The sequence below is a fragment of the Postia placenta genome, assembly GCF_002117355.1.
Source record: "Postia placenta MAD-698-R-SB12 unplaced genomic scaffold POSPLAscaffold_7, whole genome shotgun sequence".
In the NCBI taxonomy this organism is placed as follows: domain Eukaryota; kingdom Fungi; phylum Basidiomycota; class Agaricomycetes; order Polyporales; family Adustoporiaceae; genus Rhodonia; species Rhodonia placenta.
In genome coordinates, this window is record NW_020169838.1 from 1,058,476 (window position 1) to 1,072,411 (window position 13,936).

Below are 13,936 nucleotides of genomic sequence, written 5' to 3' on the forward strand. Positions count from 1 at the left end.
CGCAAGTACGATGCGATCTGACCCTCCTTCCGCGCGCGGCTCGACGACGTGGATATACGCAAAGTCCGGATGCGCCTCGGCGATGTGTGAGACAAGGTAGGCGAACGTCGGCTTCGGGTCTTTCATGCCCATGTCTGGCAGTGAATGCAACATCAAGGAACGCAAGGCCACTAAAAGACTCTTGGGACACACCCTGGAACGTGCTCCAGGGGCTCAGGCGAATGGCGACTTTGTTTACGCCGATCGCTTTCACTACGGACTCAATGATCTCGAACGCGAAGCGGCACCTGTTCTCGACAGAGCCACCGTATTCATCTGTGCGCTTGTTTGACACGTCCTGCAGGAATTGGTCAATGAGATACCCGTTCGCGCCGTGCAGCTCGACGCCGTCGAAGCCCGCACGGATGGCGTTGGTTGCGGCGGCAGTGTACAGTTGAACATATTCATGGATCTCTGCACGGAGGATCGCATCAGTAAGAGTGATGAAACTGCAGAAGGCTGACCTGGGATGGTCAGCGGCCGGGGTTTCGCCGTCCCATCGGCTATAGGGATGTCGGAGGCAGAGCAGATGTCAAAGCCGTCCTGCTCCAGGACAGACGGGGTCGCAGCCCTGCCGAAGGCCCACAGTTGGCAGAAGATACGTGAACCCTTGGCGTGCACAGCGTCTGTAACCCAACTCAACAGGTATGCAGCTTTAGCACGAGCGTATGGACAGTACAGTGGACGTACGCGTTTCCAGGCCACGACTTGTTCATCGTTCCAGATACCAGGCACGTTATCGTATCCTCCTGCCTTTGCGGAAATGACGGTGGCTTCCGTGACCAGGAGCGTACCAGGCACAGATGCACGCTGCGCGTAATATTCCACCGCTAGATCACCGTGAACGTGTGCCTTGTTTGCACGGAATCGCGCGAGGGGGGCTAGCACCACTCGATGGGACAGGGTGAACGTCCCGACTTTGGTCGGCTGGAAAAGCTTTGGAACAAAGGCAGCGAACATGGGGTGGAGTGTTATCGATTCACGAATATTAAGTTTCGGACTTTGCAGTGGATGACAGTAAGATCGGTGGATTGACATGGCTGCATGCTGCATATATATACTCCCGAATATTCTCATACCAATGTACTCTGGCGCCGCTGAGTAAGGAGAAGTATCATTGCGAGGACCGATCAACCGCATTTCTAGAGCTACAGATGTGAGAAGGTCTCCGTATGTCGGCATCTTGAGCTCTCGACTTGTCACGGAGATGATGCAATTCAATGAGCTGAAGATAAGCGCGCGAACTCGTTGCCACATCGGTAGTACGGGTGACAGCTGTGGTCAGATCTGGCTATATTGAGCTGAGTCTGCGAAGGTTTGAAGGAAGGGGCGACGAATGAATCAGATCAATGAATGCGAGCAGACACAAGCGACGCGCCTGTGATCGGAACGCGTGACAGACGCGTCTAGTCACGCATTACGACTGTGACGCGTCGCGTCTTTGATCTCCATTAGGCACCGCGACCGTGTATACCATGCCACCTCGGAAATCGACAAGGCAAAGTCAGGCGAAACAGCCATCCTCATCCCAGATCAGGCCTCTTTGTCTAGACTCACCAGATCTTACCGGCCCACCCGCCACCAAAAAGCGCAAGACCCTGACATCGGTATGTCCTCCGATTCGCACATACACTTCAGCACAACTCTCCATGCTAAGTGTTCGGAATTTCTGAACGATATTGATGAACTTAGTCTGCAGATTGTTAGACCTCCAGTTTTTGACTTCTCAGGGGGTCAACCAGAGCGCCAAACACCGGATGCTGGGAATTCGAGGAGCAAGGGAAAGACCAAAGCGACAGAGACAGGGACTGGTCTTGAAAGTTCAGGACAATACTCAGGTATGCCTCCAACTGCTGACACTGTCCGATATGCTTAACAACTTTCAGATTCCTTGTGGGTTGATCGCTGTGAGCCTGTCACCCAGGTACGAAATGTCCACATGCGGAATCTCTTCGAATCCTAATGCACTCTATGTAGGATGACCTGGCTGTTCACAAGCGAAAAGTATCGGACGTTCGTCAGTGGCTCCTCGAATCATTCAGCGGAGGACCCTCAGGCAGGTTGAAGCAGTATAGGGTACGTTGCCAATCCACTGAGATTGTCATACGCATATAGACTTCATCCAGCGAATACTAGCTTTGACTGGGCCTGCAGGCGCGGCAAAGACCGCCACATTGCGAGTTCTGTCGCGTGAGTTGAACTTTCAGGTTATGGAGTGGCGCAACAGCACGGACGAGCGATTCAGCCGAGACAATGCCTTTGAGAACGACGGAGCAGACGTGGAGCACATGGAGTATGAAAGCCTCGTAGACAAGTTCAGGAACTTCCTCACTCGCGCGGGGACCTGCCAGTCCGTTTTCTCTTCTGGACAGGTGCTCAGGAGTCACCCTACACGATCTTCGCAGTCGTTTAGACCTCTCGCGCAGGGCTCGAGTCGGCCTAATGCATCTAGCCAAGGTCCCACTACACAATCTAGCGTAGCACCAGACGGAAAACGGCATGTGATTCTTTTGGAAGATCTCCCTAATATTCTACATCTTGGCACGCAAGCATCATTCCATAGCGCGATCGAGGAATTCGTATCGTTGCCCGCCACGAGTGTGGCGCCGCTTGTAATCATCGTAAGTGATGCAGGCTTGCGTGGAGAGGATGTAGAGAATGACGGGGGCAGCTGGCGAAGAGGGAAGGAAGCGGTTGACGTGCGCAGCGTACTACCGCCCTCGCTGATCAACTCGCCCTATGTCACGCAAGTCCGGTACGTTTGGTCTTAGTTCTGACTGTAGGCACGATATTTACTCGCTATCACAGCTTTAACCCGATCGCCCCCTCTCTCATGCGCCCCGCCCTCCAGACCCTGCTCGACAAGCATTTTCGCTCCGTACCAGATAATTTGCTGCCAAAAGAGGTCATCGACGTCATCGTCGAGTCGTCGAACGGCGACATCCGTAGCGCTATCATGGCACTTCAGTTTGCATGTCTTACAAAGGCAGGTGCGCGGGCGGGTGGTGCGGCCGTGAAGGGAGGCAAGGAAAAGATGTCTCAGGCACGTGTAATGTTGGGAGCAATTACGAGGCGCGAGCAGAGCCTGGCGCTATTTCACCTACTCGGAAAGCTCCTGTACAACAAACGTAAGGCGCATATATTCAATGTTCACCTCTCATACCTGATGAGAGAGATGGCGGACAGGAAAGGGAGACCCGCCAAACGCGTCAGCTTCAGCAAAGGACAAACAGCGAGACAAAGAGCTAGATGCCACCCTGAAGGAACCACCGACGTTGCCGCTGCATCTCAGGGTGCACGAACGTCGGGCATCCAGAGTCGACATCGAGGTGAGCACTCGCTCTATCAAAGGTCCGAGATTACTCGGTTCACAACGATGGAATTCAGACGTTGTATGCGGACTCTCCTGTCGATGCGTCTCTGTTGTCGCTGTATATTCACCAGAACTACACTCAGTATTGCACCACGCTGGACGAATGCGACTCCGAGGCTGACTGGCTGAGCTGGATCGACTCCAGCGGAGGTGAAACTGTATGTGGCAAAGTGTATCTCGGCGTACGCCTCTGACAAATCTACATGGACGTCTCACATCTAGTGGCATCAAGCGAATCCGCACTGCTTCCATCTGCTTGCATTAAGTACGCTGCACTCGCTCCCCTCGCCAGTCGTGCGGCGGAGCCAGACGCCGTACAAGCCTGCGTTCTTTGAGGCGCTGAAGCGGGAGCGCGAGGCAGAAGATGGACTGAGGGATGTGCAAATGTGGCTTCAACATGTGCGTTCCTCGGTCTGCAGCGATAGCCTGACGTTGATCCTCGCTTTTCGCAGCAGCACAGTGAATTTGGTGTTGGCGACTGGAGTCGACGGCGCATCGCATTGGAGCTCGGTGGGGTCTTGAAGGCGTGGGATAGTCGAGGTATGTGTTTATGGTGAATGCCCCTACCGATCTCTTATTGGATAATGTAGGCATGGCATCATCCATTGCTTCCAAGACGCATAAGCTGTCCTCGCGAATGGATTTTGGCGAAAACACAAGGCACGACGTACAGCTAACAGACGAGAGCGAGGGGCACCAAGAGCTTACTCTTGACAACGAGGACGGGATATATACCCGACATACTAGTGAGGCAGAGCATGAATTAGCGGGAAGAGGTGGTTGGTTGGAGGACGATGACATTGAGGACTTCTGATATGTATTTAACCACGTGAGATCCTCTCAATCTCGTTCACGCTGCATTGTATCTCTTCACGTCCGCTGTCGTAGTAGCATCCAGGTAAGCGCGGCGGTGAAAATCAATCCCGTCTCACAGGCGCAGATGAAAGCGGTGGAGAAAATGTATCCTGTGCAATGCTATCCAGTGAAGCGCGCGATTCGGCTGGAAACATCGACTCGAGTAAATCGACACCCAACAGCGTGTATATTCAGCTGTACAGCGCGCACTACCAGGTACGCTCCGTTGCTCAGTGACAATTATATACTGCAGGCATTCCCGACGGCAAGTCTGGCATTGTCGACGTCGAGGGCTTGAAAACCCATATTTTTCAACGCATCTCAAGTTCTGATTATTTGCAAATCCTACACGCTCATGAGTATTTCAAAGAAAGGATAGTCACGCCTCGGCCGTGAGTTTGGGGCAATTCCCAAGGTCTCGCCTCAAGCCCTAGAACGGTTGCATCTCGCACTCAGGGTAGGCGTAGAAATCACCCTCCTTTTCACTTGCATTTTTGATAGAATGCCTGCAACAGAATATCAACACATTGATAGGCATAGGATATATCGCACGTACTTTTCTTGCATATGCGCTTGAATGCTGTCGAGGCCGATCCTCCGTCCAGCTCCCCAATGATCGAAACCACGAGACGTACACAGAGAACAGCACCATAAGCAGTCGCGCCTGCTCCGGAGCACCTTTTTACCCCCCCTCTGTGCATCTGCAAGCTCAGCCTCCGTAGCGATGCGCCCTTTATATTCGACAGATTCGTCATGGGACTTCGAGGTCCAACGCTGCCATTCCTCCTCCACCTTTCAAACAGGGTCAGTTCATATGCCAATGAGACGAGTGAAGAGTGTATACCGCGGTACGCAAGGTGACGATGTGCTTCTTATCATTTTGTCCTGGATACGAGATATAGACATCTAGGCCCTTTAACTCTTGCCTAGTCGTTCGGTCTGGATCTTGGCCACATAGCTTTATGATTGTGCGGATCCGCTCGTGAAAGCGTTGGCCCGGGCCAATAAGAAGCTGACTATTCCAAGGCTGTCCTTTAACGCTGACCTTCCACGCCGCGATCTCGTAGATCATATACCGGTTGTAAGGATGGTTGAAGAACAAAGAAGGCTGGAAACATCGCAGACAGTCGTGTATGAGGACCTCCGGGTAAGGCAATAGCTTGGTGCATACAGAACAGACGAAGTGAGTGGCAGCCAAACTCAAAACATCTGTATCTTCAGCACACTTGGTCCACCGTGATGCGAGTCTCGTTAGCTCTTCGCGGGCCCTCGTTTGCCAGCGGTCCACAAGTTTGGGTATTAATACACGGACCTTCTCTTCATTCCGAGATCCTAGTGCGGCATTATTGGATGAATTGACGATTTCGCGTATCTCAGGCATCGTAATGATGTCGCGCATGTGAGGCTTGTACTCGGTCTCGACTGTTCTTGGGGGATTGGAGTATTTGTTGAATATGACATTGCACAGCGCATTTAGTCGGTTTTGTAGAATCTCTGTGTGTTTCATCCGGTATCGCTCGTCTCGGATGTCCTCCAGGATTGCCACAACGCCCCCGCCGATATTCTGCCAAACTAGAGTTCATGGTGCTCAGTGGGGTGCATATATCAACGACGACAAGACATACCACGATCAGTGAGCTCATGTGCTACGCGCAAGGGTTCGTGTCGAGTCAATGGCTTGTATTCTGGCGCAAGAAGGTCGAGTTCATCTCCCCAACCTAGTTGACGCAGTTTATCGAGCGCACTGAAAGCATGTCAGAGCCGCCAGTTGACCTTGCATGAGCTGGTCACGTACGACTGAAATCTGTCTCTTTTGAGCCGCTTCAATTCCTCAGCCCTTGACGCAGCTTTGGCCTTTTCCCATTGACGGCATAGGTTTGCATGCTGAGAATAGCTCAGCGGATGGCAATAAAGGGGTGTGAACTCATACGTTTTCTACTTCCGCCACCTGCGCTTTCCGCGTGTCACTAAAGTCAAGTTGTGCATCGGGATTTCCCTCGAGTGACTCCCAGCGATCGCACAGTTGATAGAAGTCAGCAGCCACGCACCAACCGTCACAGTGCTGCAGTGTCCACCAAGTAAGTCACGCGGATGTAGGATCGCGTTCATATACCCACGTTCAAGAGCAGATGGTAATCATTTGATCTTGTGAGAGACGGGGGAGGCTGACCCAGGAAGCGCCATAGGTTCAGCCTGAGGTCATATTCCGAGTGATTTCAGGATGAAAGTACGTGCGAGAAGAGATTGCTTACGCCTTTTCCTTGCAAGGGGTGCAATAGCGGGTAGAAAGCTCCCATAATGTCTCCTTGCTCGTATGCTTCATGCACCGCTAGAAGATGTGCATAGGTATCAGCAAGCTGCTAGATCATTCAAGAAAGACATACAAAGCAATAGCTTGTAAATGCAAGGTTGGCATATGCAGGTTCGCTCAAGTGAGTGGGACAATCGGGAAGCCCCTCAACATTTCTGCGTGAGGCCCTCCAGAGAAAAGCTGATGACCGACTCATGAGAAATGTTCTGAAGGTCCTGCTTGTTCTAGCGAGCTGTAACAAGTCGCGAGGCTGGAGATGGGCGAGGACCTGTGCGAGAAGAGGTCACTAAGACTCTGTTCGTACAGCTGTATTGCAGATTAAATCGAGATCACACCTCTTGTATGATATCCAACGGCATGTTTGGCAGGTCTGCGAGAAAGCCATGGCGCCGCCGAGGTCCTCGTCTTGATACCGTCATCTTTTCGCCATTTGAGGCCTTGTTATCCTGCTTGTATTTCTTCCTTGGCGCCATTTCCACAGAGATTTATGGAGTGTCTGAGAAGCGTGGACAGTGGATTGAACGAGGACAGGAGAGCGAAGAAAGGTCGTCGCCACACCTTGTTGAACGTGATCGCGTCCGTTCATTATGCCACGTGACCGTGTTGGGTGGTATTCGTATCGCCTTGCACTCGTACTGGTATGTTGTAAGTTTGCCTTTGTGGTATTGAAGTGCCTGATGCATCAATGCTATTTTGACAGGTATGCACTCTTGTGCATGAACCAAAATATGCCATAACTGAGTAACTGCCTGCTGACGAACTAGTGCTGAACAGACACTACGGTACTATCTTAGCTTAAGCCGTCTCGCAATGCGTCTTTGTCCATCGTCGCAACTGTCAATTTGTTTCCATCGTCTGATTGCAACCTGTACAGAGCGACGCAGCCCATCCGTTGTCGCCCCGGGGCTCTTACACAACCCAACAAGGTCGGGAAAACGATGCTCACGCGTGATGTCGCCGATGACCCGCTGCCGCGCGAACGCTGCGCACGTCCATGGAGATCTGGTATCGAGTGTATGTGCAGCGCGTGCTTGGCGCGCGCCGATGCTCGACACCGGCTCTTGATCTTTTTGGGCTCACACCGTGACTCGAGGAGAAACCCTAACCTATATATGAGTAATTTGGAGGTAATACCGGACCTCTCAGACCTGCTGCGCATTCGCAATCGCTTGACATACGGTTGGCCTTCTTACAAGCCCCATACAAGCCCTGTCAAGCCGATAGAATAATGATTCGAGATGACAATAGCCTCCAATCATGTTGAGTGTTTCTCAAATATCATCATCACACCTATATTATAAATACCTTATCAAGGATATATCCCGGGCGGGAATGTTAGTGCGTATTGGCATCTTTCCAAGGGTTTGATGGCTGGCGCCTTTGGAGTTTAGATCCAGCTGTATATGGATGACCTATGTACGTACACTGCTTGCTGTGAATAAGTATCGTTGTTTGTGATGGCATCAATACCTCGTTCACAGGTGTCTTCCTGCAGGAATCAAAGTGCGCGATGACCGAGCAGTCGCTGCGGCTCAAATCCTGTTGACAAAGAAACGCTGAAAAGATGGCGCAACAACACCGGAGGCTGACTCCTTTCACACTGCGCGCACTGGCCAATCATTGCGGCTATCAATTGCTGTCGCACTAGCCTCGGGTCCCTTGTGCAGTGAATGACTTAGGCGGCGTGCAAACAGCTATCTCCGCGACTTGCTGTGCAGAACTAATGTCTTTTGACAGCACTGCGATCATACGGTGCGCATAAGGCTCCTGCGTACAAATACTCGCGTTGAGGACCGTGAATATGCATCCCCGCTCAATACCAAATCCGTTGCACTATACCAGCAACTATTAAGTCTCCAATATGTCAACCACTGTCGTCCCGAAGCTCTTCCAGCCTACCAAGGTCGGCAAGACCATGCTCGCGCATCGCGTCGTGATGTCGCCGATGACGCGCTGCCGCGCGAACGCCGCACACGTCCATGGAGACCTCGCGGTTGAGTACTATGCGCAGCGCGCCACGGTGCCCGGGACGCTTCTGATCACCGAGGGCACGATCATTGCTGGGAAGGCCGGGGGATACCCATTCATCCCTGGCATATGGAGCGATGAGCAGGTCACTGCCTGGAAGCGGGTAAGTGTTCTGCAAAGAGCGCACATCCACTGACTGGATGCTAAATTGGTGTTTGTGTCTTCCACAAGGTGACTGACGCGGTGCACGCTAAAGGCTCGCGCATATTCTGCCAGCTATGGGCTATCGGAAGAGCCGCGATGCCCGACGTCCTCGCTGCCGAGGGCTACGAGCTTGTGTCTGCCTCTGACATACCCATGAAGCCGGACTCCAAGGCACCCCGCGCTTTGACCATCTCCGGTAGGTCGTCCTCACGTCCTCGGCGTCACGATCACCCAATTTATGAGCATGGGGAATACAGAGATCAAGGAGTACATTCAACTATACACGGATGGTGCCCTCAACGCCGTGCGCGCGGGCTTTGATGGTGTCGAGCTGCACGGCGCAGGGGGGTACCTCATTGACCAGTTCACCCAGGATGTGAGCAACAAGCGCACGGACGAGTACGGAGGCTCGATAGAGAACCGCTGCCGCTTTGCTCTCGAGATCATCGAGTCTGTATCGAAGGCAATAGGCGCTGACAAAGTGGGCATCAAGTTCGGTCCTTGGATCACCCTCCAGGGTATGCGATTATCTTTGACATCGTGTCGCGCTCCCAATAGTGAAGCTTTGATTTGACAACAGGAATGCGCATGGCGGACCCCAAGCCTACTTTCGCCTACCTCGTCTCCCGCATCAAGGAGTTGTATCCTGAATTTGCGTACATCCATGTCATGGAACCGCGTGTCGATGGCAACGTCGATCGCGAGGTGCAGGCGGGCGAGGTGAGCTGTGTAATGAAGACTCCCTGATCTGCTATTGATGCCAGTCTTTTAGTCCAACGATTTCCTCCGTGAGATATGGCTCCCGCGTACCTACATCGGCGTGGGTGGATACACGCGGGAAGACGCGCTTGAGCAGTGCGAGAAGACCGGCGAACTGATCGCATTCGCGCGTTCCTTCATCTCGAACGTCAGTATTACTTATGCCTTGTACACCATATATCTGGGCTGACAATTTGCAACGCATAGCCCGACCTGCCTCTGCGTCTTGCCAAGAACCTACCGCTCACCAAGGGTAAGCGGGAGGACTACGCGCCACCTTTCGATGGAAGAGGATACATAGACTTCCCCTTTGCGGAAGAGTGAACAAACCTCACCATTGTCGGAAGCGCACAGTACTGCCACTCAGTGTCCAACCGTTAGAATTCAATTAGAGACATGAATATTCTATAAACTATGCAGTATTAGACTTGTGTGTAACGGGTATCACTACTTTAGAGATGACCTGCACTTCAAAGATGACTTGTGTATGCGATCTCCCTCTGTCATTAGGCACGCGTCGAACCGCAAGCGATCGAGACGCGATCGGTTCCACGTGCTCGTTATCGTCATGGCTAGAGTCATCCAAATCGAGGCGCGTCCTGCGTACCCCGAGTCCGCCTTAGTAAACCCGCAGGATGAGCTCTCACCGTGTCTCTCTTCTACCACCACCGCCACCACTGTTACCACCCCGTCATAGCCATGCCGCTCGCACCCCCGCTCAACTTTCGCAAGTGGCTCGACGAGAACGCGCACCTGCTCAAGCCGCCCGTGAACAACTTTTGTCTGTACTCGGGCAAGGACTACATCGTCATGGCCGTCGGCGGCCCGAATGAGCGCAACGACTACCATGTGAACGAGACCGAGGTGCGTTTACCAGGCAAGCTGTCCTTGGAGACGTCAGCGCAAAGTCGCACTCTGGTACCGTTTAGCTGAGCCTGGGGGGCAGCGCCGAGGCACGGCCTACGGGTCGCATGGTCACGGGATCTCTGGAGATCCTGTGTATGTTGCAATACTCATACACAAAGCTGACGGTACTTTTGTGGGCTGCAGGAATGGTTCTATCAGCACAAGGGCGGCATGCTCCTGCGGGTCGTCGACGATAGCGAGTTCCGGGACATCCGTATTGAGGAGGGCGAGATGTTCCTGTTGCCTGGTAGGCATCATCCGCTTATTTGACGTGTGCCTGTTGACCGAGTGCTCGGCAGCTAACACTCCGCACAATCCTGTGCGCTTCGCGAACACCATCGGCCTTGTCGTAGAGCGTGTGCGACCTGACGATGCCACAGGTACACATGCACCCTGTTCGCATTACCAAAGAGTTCTCATAGTTCACGCGATTAGACCGCCTGCGCTGGTATTGTAAGGCAGGCGCTCACGACCAGCCGACAATCATCCGAGAGGAGTCCTTCCATGTTACAGACCTCGGTACACAGCTCAAGCCGCTCATCCAGAACTGGATGAACGACGAGGCTGTGAGGAAGTGCCCACAGTGTGGTATTGTTGCTGAGGCAAAGTAAAACCTCACCAAGATCGCGAAGAAGTTATTCAGTATGTATGTACTTATGCCGCATTATCGGTCATGTGTGTGCCCTTGACATGCATAATTTGGTGACACTTCCGATATCGTTACATTTGCTCAAGTCCTAATGCTATAGTCGGTCCGTACAAGCTGTGTAAATTACTGTACGCCAGGGAGTTTACGGCCTGACGAATTCATTTCAGCGGGCTGCGCTCGAACGGGGACGAAAGCCGTACCTGTGTATTGGTTGACCTCTTTGTTGATGAAGTCACCGGCACTGTCTGCCTGCTGGCCGCTCTGCACGACGCGTGTAACATCAGTCCCGTGCGGCGCATACACACATACAGCCACCCGAACGTACCACATTCATGCCGGCCTTCTTTCCCATCATCGTAAGGCCCTTATCGAGCCAATCCTGTTTCTCCTGGGTCTGCCCCTGGCCCTGTTGGCCCTGTTGGCTCTGTTGGCCCTGTTGGCTCTGTTGGCTCTGTTGGCCCTGTTGGCTCTGTTGGCCCTGTTGGCTCTGTTGGCCCTGTTGGTTCGACTGGTTGCCTCCGTAGCCTCCGGCAACACCGGAGCCCATCGCGCCGCGCCCGCCGCCCATGTCGTCCTGACCAGACTGCTGCATGTTGTCGTATCCGCCGCCCTGGCCTTGGCTGAATTGCTGCGCGTCCGCACCGCTGCCGGGGCCCTGCGCGTAGCTGTCGGTGCCGGTCGAGCTGGGGTAATTGCTGTTCTGCTGCGGCGAGATGTTTTGGTCATCCATTGTGTATATGTGATGGTGAGTCGGTGACAGTTCTGTGTGCGAGGAGTTTAGAGTGGTGAAGGGAGGATGTGGGTGTTTTCCAGTGGACGAGACGGTTTATATAGCGAGAGGAGGGGGCTGAAGATGCCTGACATCATAGCTCCTTGGCTGCCAAAAGCGGGAGGTTGTGCGCCATATATGGAGGAGGCGCCGACGACTCCGCGGTTGGTCATGAGGAGTCGATGACGTACACATAGGCTCCAGATCAACTTTGGTGCCAGCTTCTCTCACGTGTCAACTTGCATTGCACTTTGCTCAAATATTTTGTTTGCATAAAAACCTTGCAGATAATTAACCTCCTAAGGAGCTCGTTACAGTGGGCGAGGATTACCCCTCACAAGTCTACAGGTACATACCATGCGTCTAAAGAGGCCAGACTCTATGATGAAGGAGAAATAACACCACATATACTCACGCTGCTGCCGCAGACTCGTCGATGAACGGATAGTCTGTGTAGCCCTCCGCCGACATGGGGATGTAGTATGTCTCCCTGCTTCCTTTGTTCAACGGCCAGTTCTTAGCGAGGCGCGTGGGAAGGTCGGGCTACATCTTTGTCAGCATTTGTGGTTTTCCTCCCAGATATGTGTTGCTCACATTCGCAATGTATGCACGCCCGAAAGCGATCAAGTCGCCCGTCTCTTCTGAGTGCGCGAGCGCGCTATCGCGCTCAAAGCCGCCTGCGCAAATGAACGGGCGGGGCGCCCATATCTCACGCATGAAGTCGTTCGACTGTCCAGATCGTTAACGTCCCGCATCGTCATCAGGGAGCAGAAAACAGCTCACCTCCCATGCTTCCGGCTCGCGAAAGGCGCTGCCCGCAACGTGCGCCTCGACCGCATGCAAGTACGCCAAGTCAGGGTGTAGCTCCGCGAGGCGTCGTACAAGGTACGTAAACGTCGGCCGAGGGTCCGCCATGCGCATGTCCTGGAACGGGCTCCACGGGCTCACGCGGAAGCCCACCCTGTCTGCGCCAATGGCACGCACAACCACGTCGACGATCTCGAGCGCAAAGCGGCATCGGTTCTCGATGGACCCGCCGTACACATCTGTGCGCGTGTTGCACGTGTCCTGCAGGAACTGGTCAATGAGGTACCCATTCGCGCCGTGTACCTCAACGCCGTCGAAACCCGCGCGGATAGCGTTTTGCGCGGCGGTGGCATAAAGGTCGACGTATTCCTGGATTTCTAGTGAAGACATGAGCGTTGTCAGCATCGGTACCAAATGATGGTAGGAAGATAGAAGACATACCTGGAACGGTGAGGGCGCGCGGCTTGCTGTAAGGCTGGCCGAGTAGCGTTACGCCCTTGATGGCAATCTCCGAGGACGACACGGCCGTGAGTGACGGGTCTTCTGCCTCAAGGATGCCGGGGAATGCGCCGCGGCCAATCGCCCATAGTTGGCAGAATATACGACTGCCCTGTGCGTGGACCACATCCGTGATCTGTGTGCATGCCAACTCTGTGAGCAACAAGTGCGCATCGGGGCGCACATAGTATGGTGTACCTTGCGCCACGCAGCGACCTGTTCGTCGCTCCAGATGCCAGGGACGTGCGGATACCCGCCCGCCTTAGCGGCGATGACTGTACCCTCGCTGATGAGCAGCGTACCGGGCACGGACGCGCGCTGCGCGTAATATTCTACAGCAAGGTCTGTGTGCACATGTGCCTTGTCTGCGCGTAGGCGCGTCAGCGGAGCGAGGACGACACGGTGCGCGAGCATGGAGTTCCCGACCCGTGTAGGCTGGAAGAGCTTCGGAACCGCCGTAGATGCCATGGATGTGAATATTAGGGCGAGATTACAATGGACCGGATTTGCGAAACTGCACTCTGTGGATGATGCTGGTGATGCGCACGTCATTTATAAACTTACTTCGATGCTCGATGACAAAGCCATGCGGGGCAGCGCTTGCGCGGGATGCTGAGTAAGAGGAGGGGCTGTGGTGGGATGCCATTGCTTGAAAACACAATGCCTAGTTTCAGATAGCATCGAATGAGTCAGAGTACAGAATGATGGACATATATTGCCAGTTAAGCGGAAGGCCCAAGGGTGACTCAAACCGGCTGCGATCGCTAGCGAAATATCTGTGTTCCGTTGATACAAGTA

At 53.6% G+C, this 13,936-nt stretch overlaps 7 protein-coding genes across 7 annotated transcripts in view; 3 read left to right on the plus strand and 4 right to left on the minus strand.

Annotated features, from left to right (window-relative positions):
- The window catches only part of POSPLADRAFT_1142887 (hypothetical protein), a gene marked incomplete at both ends in the record, with an annotated part of 1,854 nt that extends 855 nt beyond the window's left edge, over positions 1–999 (minus strand). Inside the window, 2 exons of the mRNA XM_024485485.1 lie at positions 504–692; positions 726–999. Of these exons, the coding sequence (XP_024338994.1) occupies positions 504–692; positions 726–999 (463 nt within the window). The remainder of the gene's footprint in view (positions 1–503; positions 693–725) is intronic.
- A 515-nt stretch (positions 1,000–1,514) lies between these two features.
- Positions 1,515–4,226, plus strand: POSPLADRAFT_1074448 (hypothetical protein; the record flags this gene model as incomplete). Its single annotated transcript, XM_024482708.1, has 11 exons — positions 1,515–1,646; positions 1,739–1,877; positions 1,926–1,963; positions 2,017–2,115; positions 2,166–2,794; positions 2,848–3,167; positions 3,226–3,368; positions 3,427–3,570; positions 3,635–3,811; positions 3,865–3,952; positions 4,003–4,226. The coding sequence occupies 11 exons, from the start codon at positions 1,515–1,517 to the stop codon at positions 4,224–4,226; spliced, it is 2,133 nt and encodes a 710-aa protein (XP_024338995.1).
- A 471-nt stretch (positions 4,227–4,697) lies between these two features.
- Positions 4,698–6,937, minus strand: POSPLADRAFT_1046593 (hypothetical protein; the record flags this gene model as incomplete). The annotated part of the gene is made up of 10 exons (XM_024479073.1): positions 4,698–4,773; positions 4,824–5,059; positions 5,112–5,375; positions 5,580–5,839; positions 5,893–6,011; positions 6,063–6,151; positions 6,198–6,329; positions 6,385–6,460; positions 6,520–6,596; positions 6,914–6,937. 10 exons carry the CDS (start codon positions 6,935–6,937, stop codon positions 4,698–4,700), a joined length of 1,353 nt encoding a protein of 450 aa, XP_024338996.1.
- A 1,502-nt stretch (positions 6,938–8,439) lies between these two features.
- POSPLADRAFT_1143395 (hypothetical protein) lies at positions 8,440–9,833 on the plus strand (the record flags this gene model as incomplete). The annotated part of the gene is made up of 6 exons (XM_024485559.1): positions 8,440–8,709; positions 8,778–8,946; positions 9,008–9,268; positions 9,331–9,470; positions 9,523–9,657; positions 9,717–9,833. The coding sequence occupies 6 exons, from the start codon at positions 8,440–8,442 to the stop codon at positions 9,831–9,833; spliced, it is 1,092 nt and encodes a 363-aa protein (XP_024338997.1).
- Positions 9,834–10,200: 367 nt separating this feature from the next.
- Positions 10,201–11,252, plus strand: POSPLADRAFT_1074449 (hypothetical protein). Its single transcript, XM_024482709.1, has 4 exons — positions 10,201–10,373; positions 10,560–10,662; positions 10,715–10,795; positions 10,851–11,252. Exons 1-4 carry the CDS (start codon positions 10,209–10,211, stop codon positions 11,024–11,026), a joined length of 525 nt encoding a protein of 174 aa, XP_024338998.1. The 5' UTR covers positions 10,201–10,208; the 3' UTR covers positions 11,027–11,252.
- POSPLADRAFT_1039971 (hypothetical protein) lies at positions 11,123–11,847 on the minus strand. The gene is made up of 3 exons (XM_024477638.1): positions 11,390–11,847; positions 11,265–11,325; positions 11,123–11,213 (listed from the first exon to the last, which is right to left on the minus strand). Exons 1-3 carry the CDS (start codon positions 11,792–11,794, stop codon positions 11,188–11,190), a joined length of 492 nt encoding a protein of 163 aa, XP_024338999.1. The 5' UTR covers positions 11,795–11,847; the 3' UTR covers positions 11,123–11,187.
- A 397-nt stretch (positions 11,848–12,244) lies between these two features.
- POSPLADRAFT_1143778 (hypothetical protein) lies at positions 12,245–13,606 on the minus strand (the record flags this gene model as incomplete). The annotated part of the gene is made up of 5 exons (XM_024485613.1): positions 12,245–12,376; positions 12,428–12,562; positions 12,617–13,017; positions 13,082–13,274; positions 13,337–13,606. 5 exons carry the CDS (start codon positions 13,604–13,606, stop codon positions 12,245–12,247), a joined length of 1,131 nt encoding a protein of 376 aa, XP_024339000.1.
- Between the last annotated feature and the right edge of the window lie 330 nt (positions 13,607–13,936).